Raw genomic sequence first — 24,958 nt, 5'->3', positions numbered from 1 at the left:
CAAAAGATGTTTTAAAATATTTATTCTTTTGCCAGTCAAGTGTATTTCATAACTGTTTCCACCTCTGTTACCTCCCTCTCATTTTGATTACCATACATGATAACTTTCAGATGTGTAGAGCAAATTTTGTTTGTCTTTTTGATATAGTTAACTTTGAAACAGAAATAGAATAAGCTTTTCTGACAATTATCAGAATTGGGTTAGGTTGGGCTATTTGGTAAGATATGTTTCAATAGATAGATACTATTGACTATTAATGAGGAAAATATATTTCACTGCAGGAAAATGGTTATGCAGATATATTTACACAGTGTTACAAAGCACAGGCTGTGTATGCCTAATACCAAGTTTTAATTAGTATTTTTTTAATTTAGAAAAGTAGCACATGACTGTTATAAAACCTGTTCTAAAAATTATACAGATACGCTAGGCATGATGGTGGCTCACACCTGTAATTCCAGCACTTTGGGAGGCCAAGGCAGGCGGATCACAAGGTTAAGAGATCGAGACCATCCTGGCCAACATGGTGAAACCCTGTCTCTACTAAAAATATAAAAATTAGCCGGGCATGATGGCACGTGCCTGTAGTCCCAGCTACTGGGGAGGCTGAGGCAGGAGAATCGCTTGAACTTGGGAGGCAGAGGTTGTAGTGAGCTGAGATCGCGCTACTGCACTCCAGCCTGGTGACAGAGAGACTCCATCTAAAAAAAAAAAAAAAAAAAAAAAAAAAAAAAATTTTAGGGCAATAGCAGTCTCCAGAGATGTTTGGGATGGGATAGCTAAGCTGTGCCATACCCTTATCTCAGTTAGGCCCTCAAGTTTCCCAAATTAAAGCAAAAACTATATATGTATATCACTTTACATAAATATATAAAATATATGTATATAAAATGTATACTCTTATCTGGATAATTTTCTCCAATTTGTGTAATGTTTGGCTAAAATAAAATCTGGGAAGCTAGACAGTTATTGATTTGTAGTAGAAAGTACCCTAAGTAAATCCATGGCCTTACTATGCAAATTCAGTTTTTAAATTAGTCTACTTGCCTTCTCTTTGAAGTTTCCTCATACCCCTCTTATTTGAAAATTCTAGAACTGTCATTGAATGTTGAAGTATACAAAGTAAAAAGTAACAGCTTCCCACCTGAAGTCCTCCTACTTGACAATTCATTTCCCCTGTTTAGAAACAACCGTTGTTAAGCTTGGATTATGTCTTCCCGGATAATTGTGATATTCGAATAATTATTTTTGTTGTTGAGTATTTCCTAGGGAACTAGAGGTACAAATCAGCTTTACAAAACACATACAGTTTTTATTTTTACCCAGTGAAACCATACCAGATCTAGATGGATAGATACTTTGAGGGATGGATGGATATTGGTTACTAACCGGATGGAAAGATGGTTGGACAGGTGGATGGATAGTTAGATGGATGAATGGACATGTGGGTTATCAGATGGATGGATACGTAGATGTTCTGTAACTTGTCTTTCCATTTAACAATATGATACCTGAAGGTCTGTCTAATTCCTTTCAGTGGCTACAATGTAATGACTTAAATGAACTCTTTAAAACCTGCCTTGGTGTTTAAATATAGAGTTTGGATCTGACATTCTACATTTTTGTATTATGTTTTAGTTATAGCATACAATCAACTATTAATTCTTATGTTTGTTCCCCTCCAGTTAACTATGAAGGCATTGCCCGAAATCTTTCTGTGAGTATCTTTATTTTCCATTATCTAGTTATTTTTAGTTTTGTATAATATATACAGAGAAAAGTTTCAGCATCTGTTATTGGGATTGAAGGATTAGAATATTTTAGGGCGGGCGCGGTGGCTCACGCCTGTAATCCCAGCACTTTGGGAGGCCGAGGCGGGCGGATCACAAGGTCAGGAGATCGAGACCATGGTGAAACCCGGTCTCTACTAAAAATAGAAAAAATTAGCCGGGCGCAGGGGCGGGCGCCTGTAGTCCCAGCTACTTGGGAGGCTGAGGCAGGAGAATGGCGTGAACCCGGGAGGCGGAGCTTGCAGTGAGCCGAGATTGTGCCACTGCACTCCAGCCTGGGCAACAGAGCGAGACTCCATCTCAAAAAAAAAAAAAAAAAAAAAAAAAAATTTTAGTAACCTGGGCCAACATGGAAATGCTGTGTAGTTTAAAGATCTTTAAGGTTGTGTCCCAATAATGTAGATTTGAAAATTTTTAAAGAATTTATCTATTGGCATTATGAAATGTATCTGAGAAGAAGAAATAATTTTAAAACTATTTACAAGAAATAATTTTTAAAGTAGAAGGAAAAACCATATGGCTGTACTACCATAAACACCATTAGCATTATGATATATTTCCTTCCAGTCTTTTTTTATGCCTTAAAAAATAAGTTTTTAGACTAGTGCTGAGTTATCTATACTACATTTTATACTCACACATTTTAAATCTGCAAGAAAACTCTTAAATTGCAGTTATAAGGATGTTTGAAAATAGAACCATCAGTGGTAACTTAATATAATCTAGTGACACTGTCTGAGTTCTGGGGCTTTTATGCAGTAATAATTATGATTTCCTCTAAATGTTTCAAGTAGTTTGGAAGATTTACCTTTTACATTATACAAATAGTAAGAACTTTTAGCTGTTTTTTCATCTGACTTATTGGGCCGGCTGATGAAATGTTTGTGAAAAAAAATTTCATGTGAAGTTAGAAAGCAATTTCAAGAAAAGTTAACACTTTAGATAACAGGGAAATAATACTTTTTCTTTGCTGTTTGCAATTTCAGTGCCGGGAACCAAACCAACACTTCAAACCTTACCTGAAACATTTCTTACCTAAGCGTTTGCACTTTGCTAAGAGTGATAGAATTGAGCCCTTGACATTCTATTTGGACCCTCAGTGGCAACTTGCATTGTAAGTTCTGACAGTGTCCCAGGTAAACTTAACCTGATCGGTTAGTGATTCAGGGTAACCACTGGGCCCTTTCTAACAATATTGTTATGTGAAAACTGTAGAAGTATGATTCTCTTCACTCTAACTCAGGATTTCTATTGTCGGCCTATGGATGTTCGAGTTAGATAAGTCTTTGTTGTGGAGAGCTGTCCTGCACATTGTGGGATATTTGACAAGGATCCTTTACTTCTCCCCACTGGATGAAAGTAGCACTTCTTCTCTAATGTGACAACCAAAAATGTCCCTCAGCATTGCCAAAAGTCCCCTGGGAAGGAGGAATCACCCAGACCATCCTTGGCTAAGAATCACTGGTCTGGCTTTTCATATCTATATTGATTACTTCTTATAATCTACATTTGTTACCACTTGCCATTGCATGTCTTCTACACATTACAGTATGTCTAATTGTGCCACCAAAGCCCAGCCAACAGTTGCTAAGAGCACTTTACTTTATAATAATCAGTAACTATCTTCATTATACACAGTTGTTTTTTCATTCTTCTCATACTAATCCATCAATAAACTTTAGTTTATTGGTGTGTTTGGCAAATTATTTGGATAGTTAATAGTGTTAATATCTCACAATTTGTTCATTAACTGTTTTGGTGGTTGCCAAGAAGCCAGTCATGATACATACCCCTGTCAAGCAAAACCTAGGCAGTGAACCACAATTCAGTAAACAGAATTATACTGTCTCCACTCTTATTGGAGAGCTGGGCTTTTAGTTTAAAAAAAAAAAAAAAAAAAAAAGACAGAATATGAAAGGAGAAATGGTCCTATCTTCGTGAGAGAACTAATATTTAGTAAATATCTAAACACCATGTTGGAAGCATTTCTTTAGGCTCCATCATTGAATTTTTACAAATAACCAACATGAGAAACTGAAATCAAAGATGATAGTTAAATCTATCTAAATTCACGGGCAGTTAATCACACAGCCAATGTTCAAAACCACTTCTGTCCTGATGCTAGTGGTTTTTCTTCTGTCTACTATATTGCTTATAGTTTGTTTGTCCATGAAATAAAAGATAGAAGTGACTTCTTAATGCTTTTCAAAGCCAGGTGGTTTTATTTACCCGTTATGTTGGTTTAACAAAATAGTTACATACTTTTTATTAATGAAAATAATGTTATGTTTTATGAAAGGACTTTACATTTTTAATTCATATATGTCAACATTAGGAATCCCTCAGAACGGAAATATTGTGGAAGTGGATTTCATGGCTCTGACAATATATTTTCAAATATGCAAGTGAGTAAACCTATTATACTTAATTGAATTGAATCTAAAGAAAAAATGATATACAAAGTTTTACATTTGAAAACAGACTGCGATTCTATGTCTTGAATGAGAATTAGTGAAACATACTTTCATAAAGCAATTTTTATTTGAACATTAAAGACTTTTGTTAAAATTTTATATTCATTGGCTATTACTAAAAAGTCAAAAAACAACAGATGTGGTAAGGATGTGGAGAAAAGGGAATACTTATACACAGTCGAAGGGAATGTAAGTTAGTACATCTTCCGTGGATCACTGTATAGAGATTTCTCAAAGAAATAATAATGAAACTACACCTAATCCAGCAATCCCACTACTGGGATTTCCGAAAGGAAAATAAATCATTTTATCAAACAGACACCTGCACTCATATGTTTATCACAGCACTGTTCACAGAAGTAAAGTCATGGAATCAACTTAAATATTTATCAGTGGATTATGGATTAAAAATGTGGTATGTGTGTGTGTGTGTGTGTGTATATATCTATACAAGTCTACTATATATATATATATCGTGGAATGCTGCTCAGCCATAAAAAGAAATGAAATCATGTCCTTTGCAGCAATGTGGATGGAATTGGAGGCCATTATCCTTAGTGAAATAACGCAAACAAAAAACTAAAAACCACATGTTCTCGCTTGTAAGTGGTAGCTAAACAGTAGGCATGCACGGACGTACAGAGTGGAATAATAGATATTGGAGACTCCCCAAAGGTGGGAAGGTGGGAGGAGTGTGAGGTATGAAATACCACTTATTGGGTTCAATGTACACTGTTCTGGTGATGGGTAACACTAAAAGCTCAGACTTCACCACTGTGCAATATATCCATGAAAGATAACTGTACACATACCCCTAAATCCATAAAAATTAAAAAATTAATAAAATTTTATATTCATGTTTCATAAGCATATGACATATCTCCTATTATATTTCTAATAATTATTTTTCATGTTTTTTGTGCTCTGTTAAGAATATTGCTTTACAGTTAAGAAAGCTAGTGATAGATAAGAAAGTATCATATTTACATTCTTAGAAGAGATAGTATCTTACATTTACCCAGCACTTTAATGTTTTCAAAATAAACTTATAGTAATTTTCTAATTTGATCCCCGCAGCACTGTGTAAGGTGGGCAGGGTGAAGTTTATATTCAATGTCATAGATGAAAAAAAAAATTATCATTCATTCTGTTCTGATTGTCAAGTCAAGAATTGTAATAAAACTAAGAGACATATCCTAGATGTTCTTAGATTATATGTGTGATAGAGTTAAAACTATATTTCCCACAAAGTCCACTCAGCATGGTAGTTTTCCTCTTATCTTATCATAACCAGTTTGTATGTGTACAATTTGGATAACAGAATTTTTTGGACTAACCTGCAGACAGCTGAAATGCACTGATAAACTTCCTTTTTTGGCCATCTAGGCCCTCTTTGTTGGCTATGGACCTGGATTCAAGCATGGCATTGAGGTTGACACCTTTGAAAACATTGAAGTCTATAACTTAATGTGTGGTAAGTGTGAACAGGTGGCTTTTTTCCCTTCTGAAAACAGACCTGAAATAAGATTGTCAAAAGCAGGTCACATTGTAGGCACCTTTGTGGAGAGGACGGTGAGGCAAGACAGATTTTTACCTTCTTACTGACTCAGACTCACTGAAGAAATATGGGGAACATGTCATCTTATTACTTATCTGTTTGTTCCACTAGGCTGCTTACTGGTTAAAGTACACCACTCACAGCAGGGTGGTCTGCACACCCCCAGTGCTCAGCACTTTTCTAGACCCTCAGCTTAATTATTTGATTCTTGACTCAGAGCAGTGATAGAAGCCAGAGAAAAGACATTGAGGGCAGTGAAAGGTGGACAAAACTTGTGGAACTTCTGGTAGCCATAATGGTTGAATGTAAGTCAATGTCAAGGTTGTAGAAATGACGGAGGACACATTAGGGATATTCTTGGTTTACTTTGTACCTTCTGAAGTAGTCCTTTTATAGTGAAGCATTGTGTTTTAAATATTAATTTCTTATTCTCATAATGGTCCTAGGCATTTACAAAACCTTAAATATGTCTTAACTATAATTCTTTTGGTGAGAGTCTATATAGTTTAAATGAGTTAATATATCCTAAAATACTTAAAACAGCACCTGGCATATAGTAAGTGCTTACTACATAAGTATTTGCTGTTATCACATTTAAGAGCATGAGTCTTAGACTCAGACAAAGATGGTTTTGAATTCTAGATCGTTCAGTTAGTAACTTTGAGACTTGGGCAAAACACTTTGATTACTTATCTACCAAATATTGATGATAACTTATAAAATTGTTTTGGGGAATAAATAAGAAAATATGTTAGCACCATGATTGGCAGAAAATATGCATTCAACAGGTGGTGACTAGTTATTGTACACTTTAAAAATCAGAAATTTTGTACTGAAATACAGCATATACATATCAGTACTTCTATTAAAAAGAAGCTAGTCTTAAATACTCTAAAACTCAAGAGAGTTTTATACTTTTCTTTTAGTTAAAGAGTAAAGGACTCATGTATTTGGTTTTAAAAAAGTAAAGATCATGGCACAAGTCTACTATTTGTTTGATTTGAAACATCTAAGTAACTCTACCATTCTTGAAATGATGCAGATTTACTGAATTTAACACCGGCTCCTAATAACGGAACTCATGGAAGTCTTAACCACCTTCTAAAGAATCCCGTTTACACACCAAAGCATCCCAAAGAGGTGCACCCCCTGATACAGTGCCCCTTCACAAGAAACCCCAGAGATAACCTTGGCTGCTCATGTAACCCTTCGGTAAGTATTGTCAGGAAGTTTGGTCCAGTATGTATGGTTTGATAGCACCCTCTGCACAGCATGTGCTGTAGAAATACTTAATAATCAAATTAGAATTTAGGAGTGGGGGTAGGTAAACATATATTTTAATCCTAGGGGGCACATGCAGATCTTTTGTAATATTTCTTTTCTCTTTCTAGTTTTTGCATTTTATGCTCTTATTTTTAATTCCTTGGAGCTGTGACTTGACTTGGGTGCAGATGTGAAGAAGTCTAGTTCAGTTCTTGAGCCTCCTGTATTAGGGAATCTGTACTGTTACTCTAGCAGTGAGGTCATGAGCACATAGGAAACCAATCACAATGTACCTTTTTAAAAATACAATTCAGGTTGTTTAAGTGTAGGGAGGAAAAAAGATTTCTTGGTATGAAATGAATATATTACACTGTCCTTTTTTACTTCCATGTTAATATATCATTATTATAAAAAGATAAAAATGCTAGACAAGTTATGAACAAAATTGATAACATCCATAAGCAGGCACCTGTAATCCCAGCTACTTAGGAGGCTGAGGCAGGAGAATCGTTTGAACCTGGGAGGCAGAGGTGGCAGTGAGCCGAGATCGCACCACTGCATTGCAGACTGGGCAACAGGGTGAGACTCCGTCTCAAAAAAATATATATATATACACACACACACACGTGCACACATATATACAAAAACATATATAAATATATATCTATAAAATATATTATAATATTAAAAATATAATATATAAATATATATAAATATATTTTGATATATATCAAAAAATACATATATATACACTATATGTGTGTGTATATATACTATATATGTGTATATATAGCAATTTGGAGAGTAGTTTATTTTATGCTTTACATTTTGTTTTAGACTTGAGTTAGACTAGAAGAAAGACTTGGGGTACCGAGATAAGAATTACAAAGCAGCAATCATATTCTTATTTTTTAATTACTGGCATAATGCTGGTATACTAACAATAATGTTAGTATACTAACAATTTTGTCTTTTGCAACTGTCATTCCTCTCCTCTGTCCTGTTTATCAAAAAAGTAACTTCTGTCCAGGCATGGTGTACCACACCTGTAATCCCAGTACTTTGGGAGGCCGAGGTGAGAGGATTGCTTGAGACCAGGAGTTCAAGACCAGACTGGGCAACATAGGGAGACCCCATCTGTACAAAAAGCTAAAAAAATCAGCTGGGCATGGTGGCATATGCCTGGAGTCCCATTTACTTGGGAACCTAGGTGGGAGGATTGCTTGAGCCCAGTAGGCCCAGGCTGCAGCGAGTCATGATTGCACCACTGCACGCCAGCCTGGGTGAAAGAGCAAGACTCTTGCCTTTAAAGAGAAAAAAAAAAAAATCCACTCATACAAGACTATTTTAAATGATCTTTGTTCTATGTTGGGATAATCAATCTATAGCAGTTCTGTGTTACAAAAATTAAAACATGTCTCTCAGTTCTTAAAAATAGTTTTATAACCTTTTTTAGATTTTGCCAATTGAGGATTTTCAGACACAGTTTAATCTGACTGTGGCAGAAGGTAAGGCATGCTACCCTCAAGCTTGGAATGTGAAACAATTTTCTCATCAGTGTGAAATGCAGAGAACTGGTTTGGGGACATGATTTGAGAATAACCAATAAAATAAAGGGAGTTCTGGAGGACCACCTGATGAAACATAGAGGTTTCTTTGCTTGACAGTTTAGACTGTTAGACATAAGGAAAGAAGAGATATTTTGCAGTGGATATTGTATGTAACGTATTTAGTGGAAGCTGAATCACACTTTATGAACATAATGGAGGTGTTCTGAAATTTTTGACGATTTCTATAGGTTGATAGTAGAGACTCAGATTCCCATTTGAAATACCTAAGTTTCTATCTCACCTGGTTCTTAGTTAATCATACAAGGTTATGTATTGATTTATTGATCTAAAGCTATTTCTTCATCACTTTTGACCAAAAATCAAGGATATACAGACAACTGATGAAATTTTTCAATTATGACTTGAATGTTTGGAGTCACTATAATACACTCTCTCATCCTTATGTTACCTGGCACACATTTTTTTTTTTCTTTCTACTAGAATAAAGAGGTAAATTCTGTGTTAATTCTGATATGAGCTTGTCTCTGTAAAATCCCTAGGATATCTTCAAGGTGGGAAAGTATTGTAGTGAATGGTGGCACTTTCAGAATTGAGTAGATCCAAGTTTGAATATGAGCTTAGGTACTATATGTTCATGGAAGGAGTATTCCCTGTCAGCTGCTGTTTCCGCATCTGTAAAATGGGCATATAACCTTAATTCATATGGAAATGTAAAAATTAGTTATATGATGTGTAGCAAGCACTTGACATTTGGGAAAAGGGCAATAAATAATATCTATATTGTTATTGTTTTATTTAGTTTAATCTCATAGTTTCATCTGAACTTTTGCTTTCCAAGTACACATATCATTAAAAAAATTTACTTTCTGGAGTGTGTCCTAAAGAATACGTAATTAAAATAATGCTTAAGAATTTTTGATAATATAACTTTGAATTAACTGGAATATTTAGCAATTTCATGTAGTGTCCTCATGGTATCTTGATATTACATTGATTTCAGAATCTTTATAGGCAAAAATTACAGTGAATCTCACGTGTCTTCTTAAGTGTTTATGCTTCTACCCTTTGTAATCAGTTTTTTTAATAGTTAAAAGTAAATCTTCAATATGGTTAAGTAGAAGAAAGGATTAGATGAGGGTATCACACTATATATTGTCATATAATACACACTAACTAAATTTATTTATTTTCATCCTGTGACCCAAGAGAAGAATATTAAGCATGAAACTTTACCCTATGGAAGACCCAGAGTTCTCCAGAAGAAAAACACCATCTGTCTTCTCTCCCAGCACCAGTTTATGAGTGGATACAGCCAAGACATCTTAATGCCGCTTTGGACATCCTATACCGTGGACAGAAATGCAAGTATTTGTCACCTCTTCATGTGTGGCTATTTCAAATTAATGATTAAGCAGAACGTTGAATGCATAGTTTCTCACTGTTCACCTTGGCTTTATATCAGTTCCTGCATTAGAGGAACACTGAACAGGGAGTCAGAAAAATTCAGTTCCAGTTCAAGCTCTGCCACTGAGCTACTGCATGACTTTGAGAACTCAGACCAGATTTCTTCTGTGAAATGAGGGTTGTGCAGTAAAGAATTCTCTTTTGGGCCGGGCGCAGTGGCTCACGCTTGTAATCCCAGCAATTTGGGAGGCCGAGGCGGGTGGATCACAAGGTCAGGAGATCGAGACCATCCTGGCTAACATGGTGAAACCCCGTCTCTACTGAAAATACAGAAAAATTAGCCGGGCGTGGTGGCAGGCGCCTGTAGTCCCAGCTACTCGGGAGGCTGAGGCAGGAGACTCCAGCCTGGACTATAGAGTGAGACTCCGTCTCAAAAAAAACAAAAAAAAGAAAAAGAAAAAAGAAAAGAATTCTCTTTTGCCTCCCTGACCCCAATTTTAATATTTTATGATTCCAATTTATAATTGCATGAAATCAGCCTTAGGATCAGTCACAGTTACCCATTTCTAAATACATGGCTGTGTGAGGACAAGTATTTCCCTCAGCTGTTCAAATCTAAGGGAGCCCTCACTGTTTGGCAAAGCCATTAAAGCTCAGTAACACCATTGCATGTACCATCTATAGGAAGACACGAGCCCAAACCAGGGAGAGGCCAGAATCCTGCCCACCACCAACACCAGAGGAGTTAGGCCTTGAAAGGAGTGAGGGCAAATATCCCAGAATAAAAGCAGCCTTCTCCCTCACTCATGGCCGCCTGGGTGCTCTGGTAGAAGAAGGAATGGTGAAGGAGATGGTGCTGGAAAGAGAGAAGAGGGAAGATGAGATTTTGGTCTTATATGGAATTGAAATTTTAAACTGGGATGAAACTGAAAGTGACTGGCAAGGTACAGGATGCCCTAAGGGAATGACAAAGGGATTTGAGAGAGCATAGTGGAGGGCAGCAATTTGATTTAAAAAATAAAATTATTTTTACTAATCAGTGAAATGGCCAAATAAAAAGATAGGGAAATGTCTGTTTATGTATAATTTCTATGTTCCAAATATATAATACACACATATATTTATATAAAGTTTCTTGAACGTTGATTTTAAAAATTTTTCAAGACTGTCTTCAAACACCAAACACTTAAAAAAATTTTTGACTTTCTGATTCATCAGTCTACACTACTTTTTATAGGCACCCCATCCTATTAATATTTATACCTTAATTATGGTGTTCCTTGATTGCATTTTCAGTTTTCTTATATAATTAAAATGCATGACTTTACAGTCATTGCGATGCTTGAGGTTTTTGCGTTGCTGTTCAGTGACTCTGCTCCCTTGCTCCAGCGACTTTTGGCAGTGTAGTTGGCTATGGAACATAGACTCAGATCTCTAAAAATCAGCATTTTACTATATAAAAGCTTAAAATTGGCCAGGCGTGCTGGCTCACACCTGTAATCCCGGCACGTTGGGAGGCCGAGGGGGGCGAGTCACGAGGTCAGGAGATCGAGACCATCCTGGCTAACACAGTGAAACCCGTCTCTACTAAAAATACAAAAAATTAGCCAGGCGTGGTGGGTCACACCTGTAATCCCAGCACTTTGTGGGGGCTGCGGCGGGTGGATCACCTGAGGTCAGGAGCTCAAGACCAGCCTTGCCAATATGGTGAAACCCCATCTCTACTAAAAACACACAAATTAGCTGGGTGTGGTGGCAGATGCCTATAGTCTCAGCTACTCGGGAGGCTGAGGCAGGAGAATCGCTTGCACCTGGGGAGCAGAGTTGCAGTGAGCCGAGATTGCGCCACGGCATTCTAGCCTGAGTGACAGAGAGAGACTCCGTCTTAAAAAATAAATAAATAAATAAAAATTTAAAATTGTAGATAAAGACATTCTAAACATTATTTCATATTAGCTTAGCAGAATCTGAAAATATTTGCACAAATATGACCATTAGTATCTTTAATATTTTAAAGCATTTTTACACTTTAGTTAGAAAAAAAGATGACTATACTAGTAGGAAAATGGGAAAATAGTCAAGGACATGAGCTGACAGCTAGAGCTTCATAATTTTATGATGTAGTTCACCTTTAAATATTAATAGAGCAATTTTCTTCTCTGTGCCTGATATCTGAGAGTTCTTTTCATTTCGTTCTTCAGGACAGTTTCTCTACGGAAGACTTTTCCAACTGTCTGTACCAGGACTTTAGAATTTCTCTTAGTCCTGTCCATAAATGTTCATTTTATAAAAATAACACCAAAGTGAGTTACGGGTTCCTCTCCCCACCACGTAAGTTTCTTCCTCTCCTGACCTTCCCTTTTCTTATCCTCTTCTCCTCCTTTTTGTTTTCTTTCTTGTTTATAAATCCTACCATACATTATTTATTGGTGAAAAATTGTGGATTTGGTCTATAACTGCCAAAGGAAAAATTTTAATCATCTAAAACTTGAATTTTATAAAATTTTCTTTTGGTTGGGGGGTAGTTGATTTAGTGCAGATGTGGTGGGCAGTACACTTCATGGTTCCTTATAACAGAATTTGAGAATACTGTGAAATTGGAATATATATATATATCAAGTTGGAAGAATATATCAAGGTTCTTAGGAAGGAGATCTAACTTTGTTGTTTATAAAGAAAATGAGATTGTCAGAGAAGTAGGTAAAGGTAGAGGCTTAAATAGTCTTGCTTTTTCACTGATCCAGAACCTCTAGGGAATGGCTTTTTTGAAGCTAAGTATACTATTTTTTGAAATGGCAAATTTGTATGTTGATGAGAAGCCATTTTGCGGCCAGCCTTAAAAGGCAAAAATCGAAAGCTGCAGGTGCTCAACTACCATCAGCATCCAGTTCAGTTCCCAGAGTGTGTGTCTGAAGTCAGAACTTGGCTATTGCATTATAAAAATAGACTAGGTCCAAGCCTCAGATTCATACAGAGAAGCCTTGTATGGCGTTTCGAGACAGACGTCCTGTGATGTTTTTTCTGGGTAGCAGGTGTTGTTCTGGAGCCAGATGTTCTCTTTTTTCTTTCACTGTGAAAAAGTGTAAGGAAAGAAGATTGTCAACACAATTCCTTTTAGTTGAAATAAGGTCAATAAAGTTTGCATATGTTTAATTTGGGGCTCTTGTTATTAAAGTTTATGTTTCTTTGACATGCTCATCTTGAAAAGACTTAAATATTTTATTTTTGTAAAGGACTTGACCAAACACATTACATTTTCCCTTGACCCAGTACTTGGAAAAGTTTTTCAGGTTTAAGATGGTACTCAGCTAGTTTTTAAAAATGCTCGCCTCTGCCATGAGAAACTATAATTTCTTATGTCATTTGTGAAGAATGAAAAACTTGTCCTCTTTTCTCTTTGTAGAACTAAATAAAAATTCAAGTGGAATATATTCTGAAGCTTTGCTTACTACAAATATAGTGCCAATGTACCAGAGTTTTCAAGGTAAAAAAAAAGTTAACTCTATATTTGATAATTTTAATTAACTTCTGCACATATAGGCATAATTCATATGTAATAGGACTTACAGTCTAGATTAAATGAATTAATACCAAATACATTCTTAAAGATTTAACTATGAGCATACTAGTACACAAAAATTCTACAAATATTAGAATTATCGTATATTTCAGTATCCATTCTGCTTTGTATTTAATTGTTTGCAAACATTTTTGGTGAGAAAGTATATGATGCGCTTCCTAAAGTTATTCAGCTAATACAGTCTGCTATCGCTTATATTAACTTTCATTCGGCTTCCTTATTTAACTTTTTGGAAGTTCTTGATAATTGTCTGTGCTTTCAAATAAATAGATTTTACATCATCATTGACTTGCAGCATTTGACTTTTACAGGAATAAAAATATAGTTACTTATATTGATGTATAGAATATCAAAATATAAGCATAAAAGGAGTTTTTACTCTAATTTATATCTAGAATACTTGTGAATATTTCAAAGTTAGTATTCAGATATTAATAGGAAATCTGAATAATATGCCTCGTTTGTGTCTGCAATGTTGCTATGCTTAATGATGACATATGATCACAATTTGAACATGATGTACTTGTTCAGTGATGCCTCAAATAGAGTTGGGTTTAACGTTTGTCTGTGAGTCCTTTCAAAGGCCAAGGCTGAACGATGAAGTTTTGGCCTCACACTAAGATTGGAGCCAAGGCTGGGTGTGGTGACTCATGCTTGCAGTCCCAGCACTTTGGGGAGGCCAACTCAGAAGGACTGCTTGAGGCCAGGAGTTCAAGATCAGCCTGGAAAACAGTGAGACCCGGTCTCTAGTCTCTACAAAAAATTTTAATTAACTGGGCATGGTGATGTGCACCTGTAGTCCTAGCTATTCTAGAGACTGAGGCAGCAGCATCTCTTGACCCCAAGAGTTTGAGGCTGCAGTGAGCTATGATTGTGCCACTGCACTCCAGCCTGGGTGATATAGCAAGACCCTGTCTCTAAACAAAAAACAAAACAAAGACTGAAGCCAAACTTGACTTTATCTTTATTTACTATAAATGCTAATTTTGAATCATGGTGTTAGTTTATTTCACATGACAACATGGTACCTTGTTCTTTTGAAACTACACTGTCTTCTATCTCGTTTCAGTTATATGGCGCTACTTTCATGACACCCTACTGCGAAAGTATGCTGAAGAAAGAAATGGTGTCAATGTCGTCAGTGGTCCTGTGTTTGACTTTGATTATGATGGACGTTATGATTCCTTAGAGATTCTGAGGCAGTAAGAACATATTTCATTACTCTTAAAAATAGGAACCAAATGGGATTACCATCCAGTTGAGTCAACAGAACCCTTTTTACCCAGTGTCATATGTTTGTGTATGACATTTCTGACTACACAGGAATCCTTTTGAAATATCTGATCAATTTTGGCGTTTTGCTCAACATTCAGTAAAATATTTTTTAGGTAAAAGAAGTAGTGTTTCTCACCCATTCAGTTCAGTTGAGTAATTTTTGAGCTCAGTTTAAATGTTGAACTCATTCAAGATCTCTGTGTGGCTAATTGTTAAGGTATGATCTTAATATATTGTCATTCAGAAGATGGTGTGGCTACACATATCCTGAGTCTAGGAATGAATAGGGTTATAAAGCTGTAGTGCTTGGGAGTCTGGTGGCCTTGGGTGAATGTAACAGCTTTTACCCAACTCTGGCTGGAAGGGCATGATAAAAAGCAACTGTCTGAAGGAAACTATCGGTGGCGCTTTTTTAAAAAAAGAGAGGGAGAGAACATTTTGGAAACTGGTTGATCTTTATTAAAACAATAATTATAGTAGTTTGGGAAGCAATTTCGCTGTTAAGTCCGTAGGAAAAAGACTGAGATTCCACTGCGATTCATCCCCTCTCAGAACTTTCCTACTCTCCCAGGCTGACTTAGATATATGTGACTTACAAATACACGGGAGAGCACATCAATTTGTAAAGTTACAGTTTTTTACTTTCCCTTGAGGCATAAAGCTGCCTCAGAAACTGTAGCACTAGAGAGGATAAAGAAGAAAACTGCATATGCTTCCTACCCACGGCTTCACCCAGAGCCCCCTGTTTAAATAGTTTTAGAGATTATGATTCTACATAAGGTCATATTTGAAAACAATGATTCCACTACCTTAAGTTTTGGAAGATGTTAAAAAAACAAACAGCCTTAAAACAAAAAGAAATAGGAGAATGACTATGAGGTAAAGATATTTGGGACATCTTTGATAATATACTGCAGTTTAAAAGATTAAGTTACTAAGATAAGGAAGAAAATCCAGTTAGAACAAACAATTCATGACAACATGTCCTCTCTGAAGGGGCTGAAATAAAAAATTCCTAACCAGTTCTTTCTCTGCCCACTATTTGTCTATAATGGCCTAGAAGTTAAGACTATCGATAATGGTTTATACTCTTGGCCGTAGGTGTTTAAAAATGGTATTTTCTTTTCTTTAGTGTTTCAATTTCAGTGTCTTTAAGTAGAACTAAAAGAATTCCAAAAGTCCATAAATTTCTACAGAAAACAAAAATTATTTGGACTGTGTTTATCTGCCTGTCTTCTAATTATTACTCTGAATCTGGCAGAATATGTTGAGGCATTGTGATTACTAGCTTCTTATATTTAATTATTTGTTTGAATTTGATTTTTATATGTATTAAAAGCATGCTCTACTGAAATAGTCATCAAAAGGAAGATAGTTATTTCTTTCTTAAAATGAATATTGGCATATTTTACAGAAAAAGAAGAGTCATCCGTAATCAAGAAATTTTGATTCCAACTCACTTCTTTATTGTGCTAACAAGCTGTAAAGATGCATCTCAGACTCCTTTGCACTGTGAAAACTTAGACACCTTAGCTTTCATTTTGCCTCACAGGACTGATAACAGTGAGAGCTGTGTTGTAAGTAGCTTTTGTATATTTTCTTTGCGTGTTGAAAATCTAGACATATGCATATTTATTTGTGTCATACATCTGACATTACAGTGAGAGAAAGCACAACTCTTGAGTATATATGGACTTTGAAATTACAGGATGCTTTTAAATTTGATCTTTTAAGATGACATATCTTTGGGGAAGACTACCCTTGTCTGCTTTTATTTTTCATTTTCTTTTTTTTAGAGAGAGGGTCTTGCTATGTTGCCCAAGCAGGTCTTGAACTCCTGGCCTCAAATAATCCTCCTGCCTTGACCTCCCAAAGTGCTGAGATTGCAGGCATGAGCCACCCTGCCTGGCCCCTTTGTCTGGTAAAGATACTAAAAATCAGATCAGAATCAAACTTTGTATGGCTTACCCACTAAAGTCTGGGTTTATCTGAAGTATGGATTTTCTCTTATTTCAGAACTGGATTTATAATTTCAAAGTGTCAGCACTGTTATACATTAGTCTTAAAGTTGTTAGACAACATTTCAAATTTTCTATGTATCACTTAATTATAAAAAAATATTTTCCTTTCTTATCCTATTGTCATACCAGTGTATTTGGGAATAATTGTTTTATATTATCTTATTTGCTCAGAATTTTAAAAATCTACGTTGTAGATTGGGACATCATGACTGCATAACATTTAAGCCTTTTTTTTTTTTTTTTTTTTTTTTTGAGGCAGAGTCTCGCTTTGGCACCCAGGCTGGAGTGCAGTGGCGTGATCTCGGCTCACTGCCAGCTCCGCCTCCCGGGTTCACGCCATTCTCCTGACTCAGCCTCCCGAGTAGCTGGGACTACAGGCACCCCCCTCCGCGCCCGGCTAATTGTTTTTGTATTTTTTTTTTTAGTAGAGACGGGATTTCACCGTGTCAGCCAGGATGGTCTCGGATCTCCTGACCTCGTGATCCGCCCACCTCGGCCTCCCGAAGTGCTGGGATTACAGTCATGAGCCACTGCACCCGGCCTTTTTTTTTTTTTTTTTTTTTTTTTGAGATGGAGTCTCGCTCTGTCGCCTGGGCTGGAGGGCAGTGGCTTGATCTCCGCTCACTGCAACCAAGCGATTCTCCTGGCTCAGCCTCCCAAGTAGCTTGGATTACAGGCGCCTGCCACCATGCCTGGCTGATTTTTGTATTTTTAATGGCGATGGAGTTTCGCCATGTTGGCCAGGCTGTTCTCGACCTTCTGACCTCAGGTGATCTGCCGGCCTCGGCCTCCCAAAGTGCAGGGGTTATAGTCGTGAGCCACTGCGCCCGGCCCATTTTAGCAATTTTTAAGTTTTCCCTTATGGTGAGCCAAAACATTTTCCTTTCAGAGTACTTCCCATATTTCCTGGTGTTTTTTTTTTTTCTCCTTGAAGTGACACCAAGTAAGTCTTGACCTGAATCTGCAAAAAGATGTAACTTTCATACCAGTCCCAGTGAATGGGTGGTAGGTATACCTGGAGTTAGGATCTTGAGATCCAGTATGAGCTCATCAGGGAAGAGTGCTGCATTCACTCATTCATTCATTCACTACTACTTTGATTCAGCCATTCATTCCTTTGATATTTATAATCAGGTGCTCTAGGTACTGAGGACTCAGAAGTAAACAAAATAGTGAGCTCTTCTCTGGGCCCAGGAGTAGAATACAGTGGTCCATTTGCCATCCTTGATGGTAGTAGTCTTTCTATATATCGTTAAAATTCATGAAGATATGTCTCTCCTTGTTTCTATGATAAACTTTCAGAATTACTTGTTCCTATAGAGCACATTTCTCATTGAGTTATTTTTCCCCTTATTCTTTAGAATTAGATACAGAATAGCAAGACTTTAACTAGTTGGTTGCCTGATCTGACTCCGCTGAAAGTTGTCAGTTTTGTGAGCATTCTTAGATACATGCAGCTATTGCCTGCTTCATTACTTTCTTTATTTTGAGAGATTATATCGTCATTGAATGTATCAATTAGAGTAGGGTTCTGCAGCAAATAACAGAAACCCCTTTGCAGTGGCTTAAGCAAGTCAGGGATTCCTCATAGAACAGGAAGTCCAGCTGTACACAGTCCTGGGATGGCGCTTTGGGTAAACTGCACCACTGGGGACCCAGAACTTTTCCCTCTTTCTGCTCTACCGTTCTTAGCATGTGGCTTTGGCCCATGTGGGCATCTTCATGCATCTTTGTAGATAACACATTCTCATAAAAACTAGTATTTTTGTAGTATGTTTGCACACATCATTATATTTGATTGTCAAAATAACCTAATGAGGAGGATACAGATAAAGGAATCAAGATTTATATGTTAAATAACTTTCCTTAGTTTACCCGATAAGATAGTCACAGAACCAGTCTCTTTTTAAAAAATTTCCAACTTTTATTTTAAGTTCGGGGTATGTATGCAGGATGTGCAGGTTTGTTGCATAGGTAAATGTGTGCCATGGTGGTTTGCTACTACACAGATCATCCCATCACCTAGGTATTAAGCCCAGCATCCATTAGCTGTTCTTTCTGATGCTCTCCTCCTCCCACCCCCTGCCCTCCAACAGGCCCCAGTGTATGTTGTTCCCCCACACGTGTCTATGTGTTCTCATCCTTCAGCACGCTCTTACAATTGAGAACATGCAGTGTTTGGTTTTCTGTTCTCACATTAGTTTGCTAAGGATAATGGCCTCCAGCTCCATCCACGTCCCTGCAAAGGACATGATCTTTTATGGCTGCATAGTATTCCATGGTAGACATGTACCACATTTTCTTTATTTAGTCTATCATTGACCACATACACCATAGTGTTCCATGGTGTATATGAACCACATTTTCTTGATCCAGTCTATCACTGATGGGCATTTAAGTTGATTCCTTGTCTTTCCTATTGTGACTAGTGCTGCACTGAACATATGTGTGCATGTATCTGTATAATAGAATGATTTATATTCCTGTGCTTATATACCCAGTAATGGGATTGCTGGATCAAATGGTATTTTTGCCTCTAGGTCTTTGAGGAATTGCCACACTGTCTTCCACAGTGGTTGAACTAATTTACACTCCCCACCAGCAGTGTAAAAGCATTCCTTTTTCTCCACAACCTTGCCAGCATCTGTTATTTTTTGACTTTTTAATAATAGTCATTCTGACTGAGAACCAGATTCTTTATATTAATTCCCATATTCTTTCTACCATGCCATGTAATTTCTGTTTTCCGACTTTTTTTAACTCCACACCATTGAAGTTTCTTAAACCTATTTAATGCAGGACCGTCTTTTCCATGTATACTTTCTTTTCCCAAACTTGATGCATCTAATTAAACAAACATACATGGTATGTATTAGAAGGAAAGCTACTCGAGAGGAGAGATGATGCCTAACAAATCATATGGCATGTTCCACTTTAGGGCTGAAGTCTCATAAATGATTAAACTGGGAAGATGGAGCGCGTATAGAAGTGAACTGAGTGTTCTCTTGGTAACTTTTCTTTTATATTTCTTATTCTGCTAGCATGGGAAGCATGAATCCTCATGGATTGAAGAATTGTTAATGTTACACAGAGCACGGATCACAGATGTTGAGCACATCACTGGACTCAGCTTCTATCAACAAAGAAAAGAGCCAGTTTCAGACATTTTAAAGTTGAAAACACATTTGCCAACCTTTAGCCAAGAAGACTGATATATTTTTTTATCCCCAAACACCATAAATCTTTTTGAGAGAACCTTATATTTTATATAGTCCTCTATCTACACTATCGCATTGTTCAGAAACTGTCGACCAGAGTTAGAACGGAGCCCTTGGTGATGCGGACATCTCAGGGAAACTTGCGTACTCAGCACGGCAGTGGGAGAGTGCTCCTGTTGAATCTTGCACATATTTGGATGTGTAAGCATTGTATACATTGATCAAGTTTGGGGGATAAAGACAGACCACACCTAAAACTGCCTTTCTGCTTCTCTTAAGGGAGAAGTAGCTGTGAACATTGTCTGGATACCAGATATTTGAATCTTACTATATAAACCTTGATGGCATTGGGCAAACAGTAGACTTAGTAGGATTGGGGTAGCCCATGTTACGTGACTATCTTTACGAGAATTTTAAAGTAGTTCTGGATTTCTTTTAAGTTGGAGTTTCATTTCTTTTCATTTTAATCAAAAAAAAAAAAAAAAATTAACAGAAGCCAAAATACTTCTGAGATCTTGTTTCAGTCTTTGGTGTGTATCCCCTCAAAAGCCAAATTGTTAATCTTGTGTGTTTTTTTTTTTTTTATTTTTTGATTGGATTTCTTTAGATTTAATGGTTCAAACAAGTTCAACTTTGAGGGATGATCTTTGAACATACTTACCTATTACAAAATCTTACTTTGTATTTGTATAAAAAAAAGAGAAATATTCCCATCCTGCTCACTGGTAATTAACATAGGTTTGCAATGGCTTTAAATGTGGCCCTTTGACTGTTAAAATTGTATCTTATCTTTGGCGAAACTTCAGAGCACCAGTCAGTACATGCAAGGTACCATTTTTTACTGAGATGGTAGGAATGTTTCTCTCTGTGCACAAGACTTATCCTACCAGCTGCAGAGCTGTTCTCTGTTAAGCAGTGCATTTTGAAGTTCCATAGATTGAAGAGAACATGTCACCTCACATCTTCTTGGTGGACATGATAAATGACACAGTGATCTTGATTTTTTACTACCTTGACTGTACCTTTTTGTCCCTATCTGTGAATCTTCAAAGACTGCATTAACTTTTAGGCTACCTAGGTCCAATTTAGGTATAATATCAGTACATACACCAAAGATTTTTATATGTCCTTCGTATGATCATTCTTTAACAGCCTAAGGGCCAGCTGCAAAGACCTTTGGAAAATCCAATTTGCAACTGAAAATTATTTAATAATTTAGGAAATTGTTTTTGTTTTTGTTTTTAAGTCCTGCAGTTTCCTGAGGCTCTGTATATGATATTTTTTTCAGCCTGCTTCTCTCTTGTTCAGATTAGGTAATTTCTATTCTTCTGTCTCGAAGTTCAGTGATTCTTTCTTCTGTCTAATCTGTTCTGCTGTTGAGCCCATTTATTCCTGATTTTTATATTTTAGTTATTGTGTGTTTTATTTCTAAAATGTCCATTTGGTTTTTCTTTATATCTTCTATTTGCTGAGAATTTCTGTCTCTGCTGAGACTTTCTACATTTTCATTTGTTTCAAGTGCATTTATACTTGCTCGTTGAAGCATTTTTATAATGGCTGCTGTAAAATCCTTATCAGATAATTCCAACATCTGTCACCTCATTGTTTGCATCTACTGATGGTCTTTTTTCCATTCAGAAGCATTTTCCTGTTTCTTGGTGTGTGAAATGATTTTTTATTGAAACCTGGATATTTTTAGGTATTATGTTTTGAGACTATGCGTCTTATTTAAACCTTCTGCTTTAGGCAACTGTCTCTGATACCACCACAGCAGGGGAATTGGGAGTACTGCTTCAATATTACCAGGTGTGGCTGGGAGTCCAGGTTCCCCAGTCAGCCTCCCTTGACACTGAGTGACAGGGTCCGCTTGTTACTACTGAGCAAGGTGAGAATTCAGTTTCCCATTAGGCCTCTATTGATTCCTCCCTGACTGGGATGTGCAGGGCACCTTGTGCTGCACCCTGGGAATCTCCACTAATGCTATGGGACAGGAGTGACCAGGAAGGGCTTCATTACACCAGGTGAGAATGAAATTCCCAGTGGCCTACACAGCCTTCTCCAACACCACTCTGGTGTTGTATTCTTCCAGCACACAAACATACACAATTTAACTCAAAGCATCTTAGCAGAGCTTAATTAAATGGATAGATGCCTGTTCCCTTTTGCTGGACACTAAGAATACAAAAATAGGGGAGCTGGGACACCTCTTTACAGCTTGGTGAGAGTGTAAGTCTAGACTCCCCACTCAGCATTTGCTGGTATGGGTGGGGCTGTGGTTTTTTCCATGGTGTTTGGTTGGAGTAGAACCATTTTTACCCTTGCTTGGCTACCCTTTTCTGGTCCTTTGGCAGGAGAGAGAGCGGGACTCTTTTAGGGTTTTTTCCCCCTGCATTTGTTGACATTTCCAGGTTGCTGACTTTTTCAGCTCCAAGTTGGAAATATATGAGCTGAAAAGAAAATGCAAGGAACTCATCACAGTGTTGTTCCTTGGGCCCCAATGTTCCCAGCCTGTCTGTTTTCTCTGTACTGTTCAGAGTCTTGCTGTGTTTTAATATAATATCCAGGATTTTTATATGCATTTAGCAGAAGGATATCTACTATGTCTTTGTAGAAGTGTCTCACTGATTTTTATATATTCTTCCAGCACACAAACATACACAATTTAACTCAAAGCATCTTAGCAGAGCTTAATTAAATGGATAGATAGATGCCTATTCCCTTTGCTGGACACCAAGAATACAAAAAAGAACTAGTGACAGTTTTCTCTGTCTTAGGGAGAAGAGGCAGCAGAAGTGTAAATGATCCCTAAAGAGTGATAGATGTTATCATGAAGCCACAGGACGGGTGCCACGCAGCACAAAAGAGACTCTGGATTCTTCTTGGTAGTAGAGGCAGTGGCTTCCCAGCCTTGGGGCTAAGGCTTGTAGGGTGAATTGGAACTTTTCAGATGAGCAAGGCAAAGAAGGGACCTTCTAACATTCCTTGGATGGAACATTTTTGACATTTTCCCATTTACAGCTACTTATATTTTCTACAAGTGTCACTGTGACCAACTTATGTACAAATATACTTTTTCTTGCTTTGTTATAATAATCTGCTCTTAAAGAAAATGTCACTCTCTACATTCTATGCTGACTCTTAAGGAAAGAGCACCCACATCTGCTCCTACTTAGCTTTTCTTCTGTGGTTCTTACACAGTAGTACTTTTTTCTTTTGTTTTCTTGGCAGAGATTCCTCCTTTCTTTTCTTTTCTTGAAAGAGTTTTAAACTGATAAAATGGCAAAAGTGACTGATCTCTACTCCCTAGTTTGAATGGTAAATTCAAATTTGAATGGTAAATTTAAATGGTAAATTCCCATGAACATATATGGAAATGTCTTTATCCTACTTTCTCCAATAAAGGCTGTTCTTAGCTTTTCAAATGCAAAGTGAAACCTTATCCTGATTTCTACTGCCATGCCTCAAGTCAGTACTTCTTTTTTTTTTTTTTTTTTTTTTAAGAAATGGAGTCTCACTCTGTAGCCCAGGCTGGAGTGCAGTGGCATGATCTTGACTCACCGCAACCTCCACCTCCCAGGTTCTAGCAATTCTCCTGCCTCAGCCTCCTGAGTAGCTGGGATTACAGGCGCACACCGCCACGCCCGGCCAAGTTTTTGTATTTTAGTAGAGACGGGGTTTTACCGTGTTGCCCAGGCTAGTCTCGAGCTCCTGAGCTCAGACAATCCCCCCACCTTGGCCTCCCAAACTGCTAGGATTACAGGCGTGAGCCACTGTTACTTCTTAAGTGAGGTAAGTAACTTCCATAGAAAATTTCCATCAGTTTATTCATGAAAGAACAGAGAACCTGGCAGAACTTAAAAATGTTTCCAAGAATCAGAGAAAAGAGGACAAACCTTAGGGAGAAGAAGGCAGATGCTCATGTTCCAGCAAGGGAAGTAGCTGCATAGAGTTCAGGGACTGTTAGGCCTGTTGGCCGTTCCTATTTAAGGAGACAAGATGGGCATGAAACAGGGACCATCCCCTCCTCTAGGAGAAGTTGTTACCGCCTTCACTTTTCCTCTGCCATTACCCACAGTCACTTTCCTTCTTTGTACTGTGGTAGGTGTTTACCCATCATAGGAATGGGCCTTTGAACTTTGAAACTGAATGTGGTGATTACACTTCATGCTGAAGCTTATCACAGGAGTGCTTTCATAAGCATTAAGTAAAATTTCATAATGACTGAAGCCAAGGACATTTTCCCTGGTTTTTGGCCAGTCTAAATATTGTAAGAGAGAGAGAAGAAAAATGTACGGAATAGAATTGTCTCTAAGCTAAGAAATGTGGATGTTCAAATAAAACATATATACGGAACCCTGGGTGCTTTCCTTTGTGGCTGTGTGTGTGTGGAGGATGGGTAGGGTCACGGCCGAGGGTGCTTCTCTGCAGGCGTGAAACTGAGTCCAAGGGTTGTTGACAGTTAACCACAGCTGTAATGTTAAAAGGCGAGTTCATTTCAGGTTCATAGAGTAAACATTCCTGATCTGTGACCTATATCCTTGTTCTTGGTATTTTAATTATATTTAATCATACTTCCAAGTAAAAATAAATGACAGGCATATATGTTCTTTAGAATGGTCTGGAACCAAACTTGGCACTTCTGTAGATTCTTTTAATGTGAAATTTTTGTATTTATTCTCTCCATTATAGTGACTGAACAAAAAAATGTTTACTAGAAATCATATTCATACCAGAACCCATAGATACGTGAAGTACATTTTAGTCTACTTGAAATGGAAGAATCCCTGGAAGAGGCATTATGCTC

The 24,958-nt window shown here is 37.2% G+C and overlaps 1 protein-coding gene across 1 annotated transcript in view; it reads left to right on the top strand.

The window, feature by feature from the left end:
• Window positions 1-24,503, top strand: part of ENPP1 (ectonucleotide pyrophosphatase/phosphodiesterase 1) — an 85,642-nt gene extending 61,139 nt beyond the window's left edge. The window contains exons 14-25 of the mRNA XM_050786295.1: window positions 1,686-1,717; window positions 2,777-2,904; window positions 4,126-4,195; window positions 5,651-5,738; window positions 6,865-7,034; window positions 8,542-8,593; window positions 9,863-10,017; window positions 12,262-12,391; window positions 13,464-13,544; window positions 14,710-14,842; window positions 16,330-16,492; window positions 19,978-24,503. Of these exons, the coding sequence (XP_050642252.1) occupies window positions 1,686-1,717; window positions 2,777-2,904; window positions 4,126-4,195; window positions 5,651-5,738; window positions 6,865-7,034; window positions 8,542-8,593; window positions 9,863-10,017; window positions 12,262-12,391; window positions 13,464-13,544; window positions 14,710-14,842; window positions 16,330-16,492; window positions 19,978-20,148 (1,373 nt within the window). The 3' untranslated portion in view covers window positions 20,149-24,503. The remainder of the gene's footprint in view (window positions 1-1,685; window positions 1,718-2,776; window positions 2,905-4,125; window positions 4,196-5,650; window positions 5,739-6,864; window positions 7,035-8,541; window positions 8,594-9,862; window positions 10,018-12,261; window positions 12,392-13,463; window positions 13,545-14,709; window positions 14,843-16,329; window positions 16,493-19,977) is intronic.
• Window positions 24,504-24,958: the final 455 nt, after the last annotated feature.

The sequence above is a fragment of the Macaca thibetana genome, chromosome 4 (assembly GCF_024542745.1).
Source record: "Macaca thibetana thibetana isolate TM-01 chromosome 4, ASM2454274v1, whole genome shotgun sequence".
NCBI classification, from domain to species: domain Eukaryota; kingdom Metazoa; phylum Chordata; class Mammalia; order Primates; family Cercopithecidae; genus Macaca; species Macaca thibetana.
This window is presented reverse-complemented; position numbering and strand designations above follow the sequence as displayed.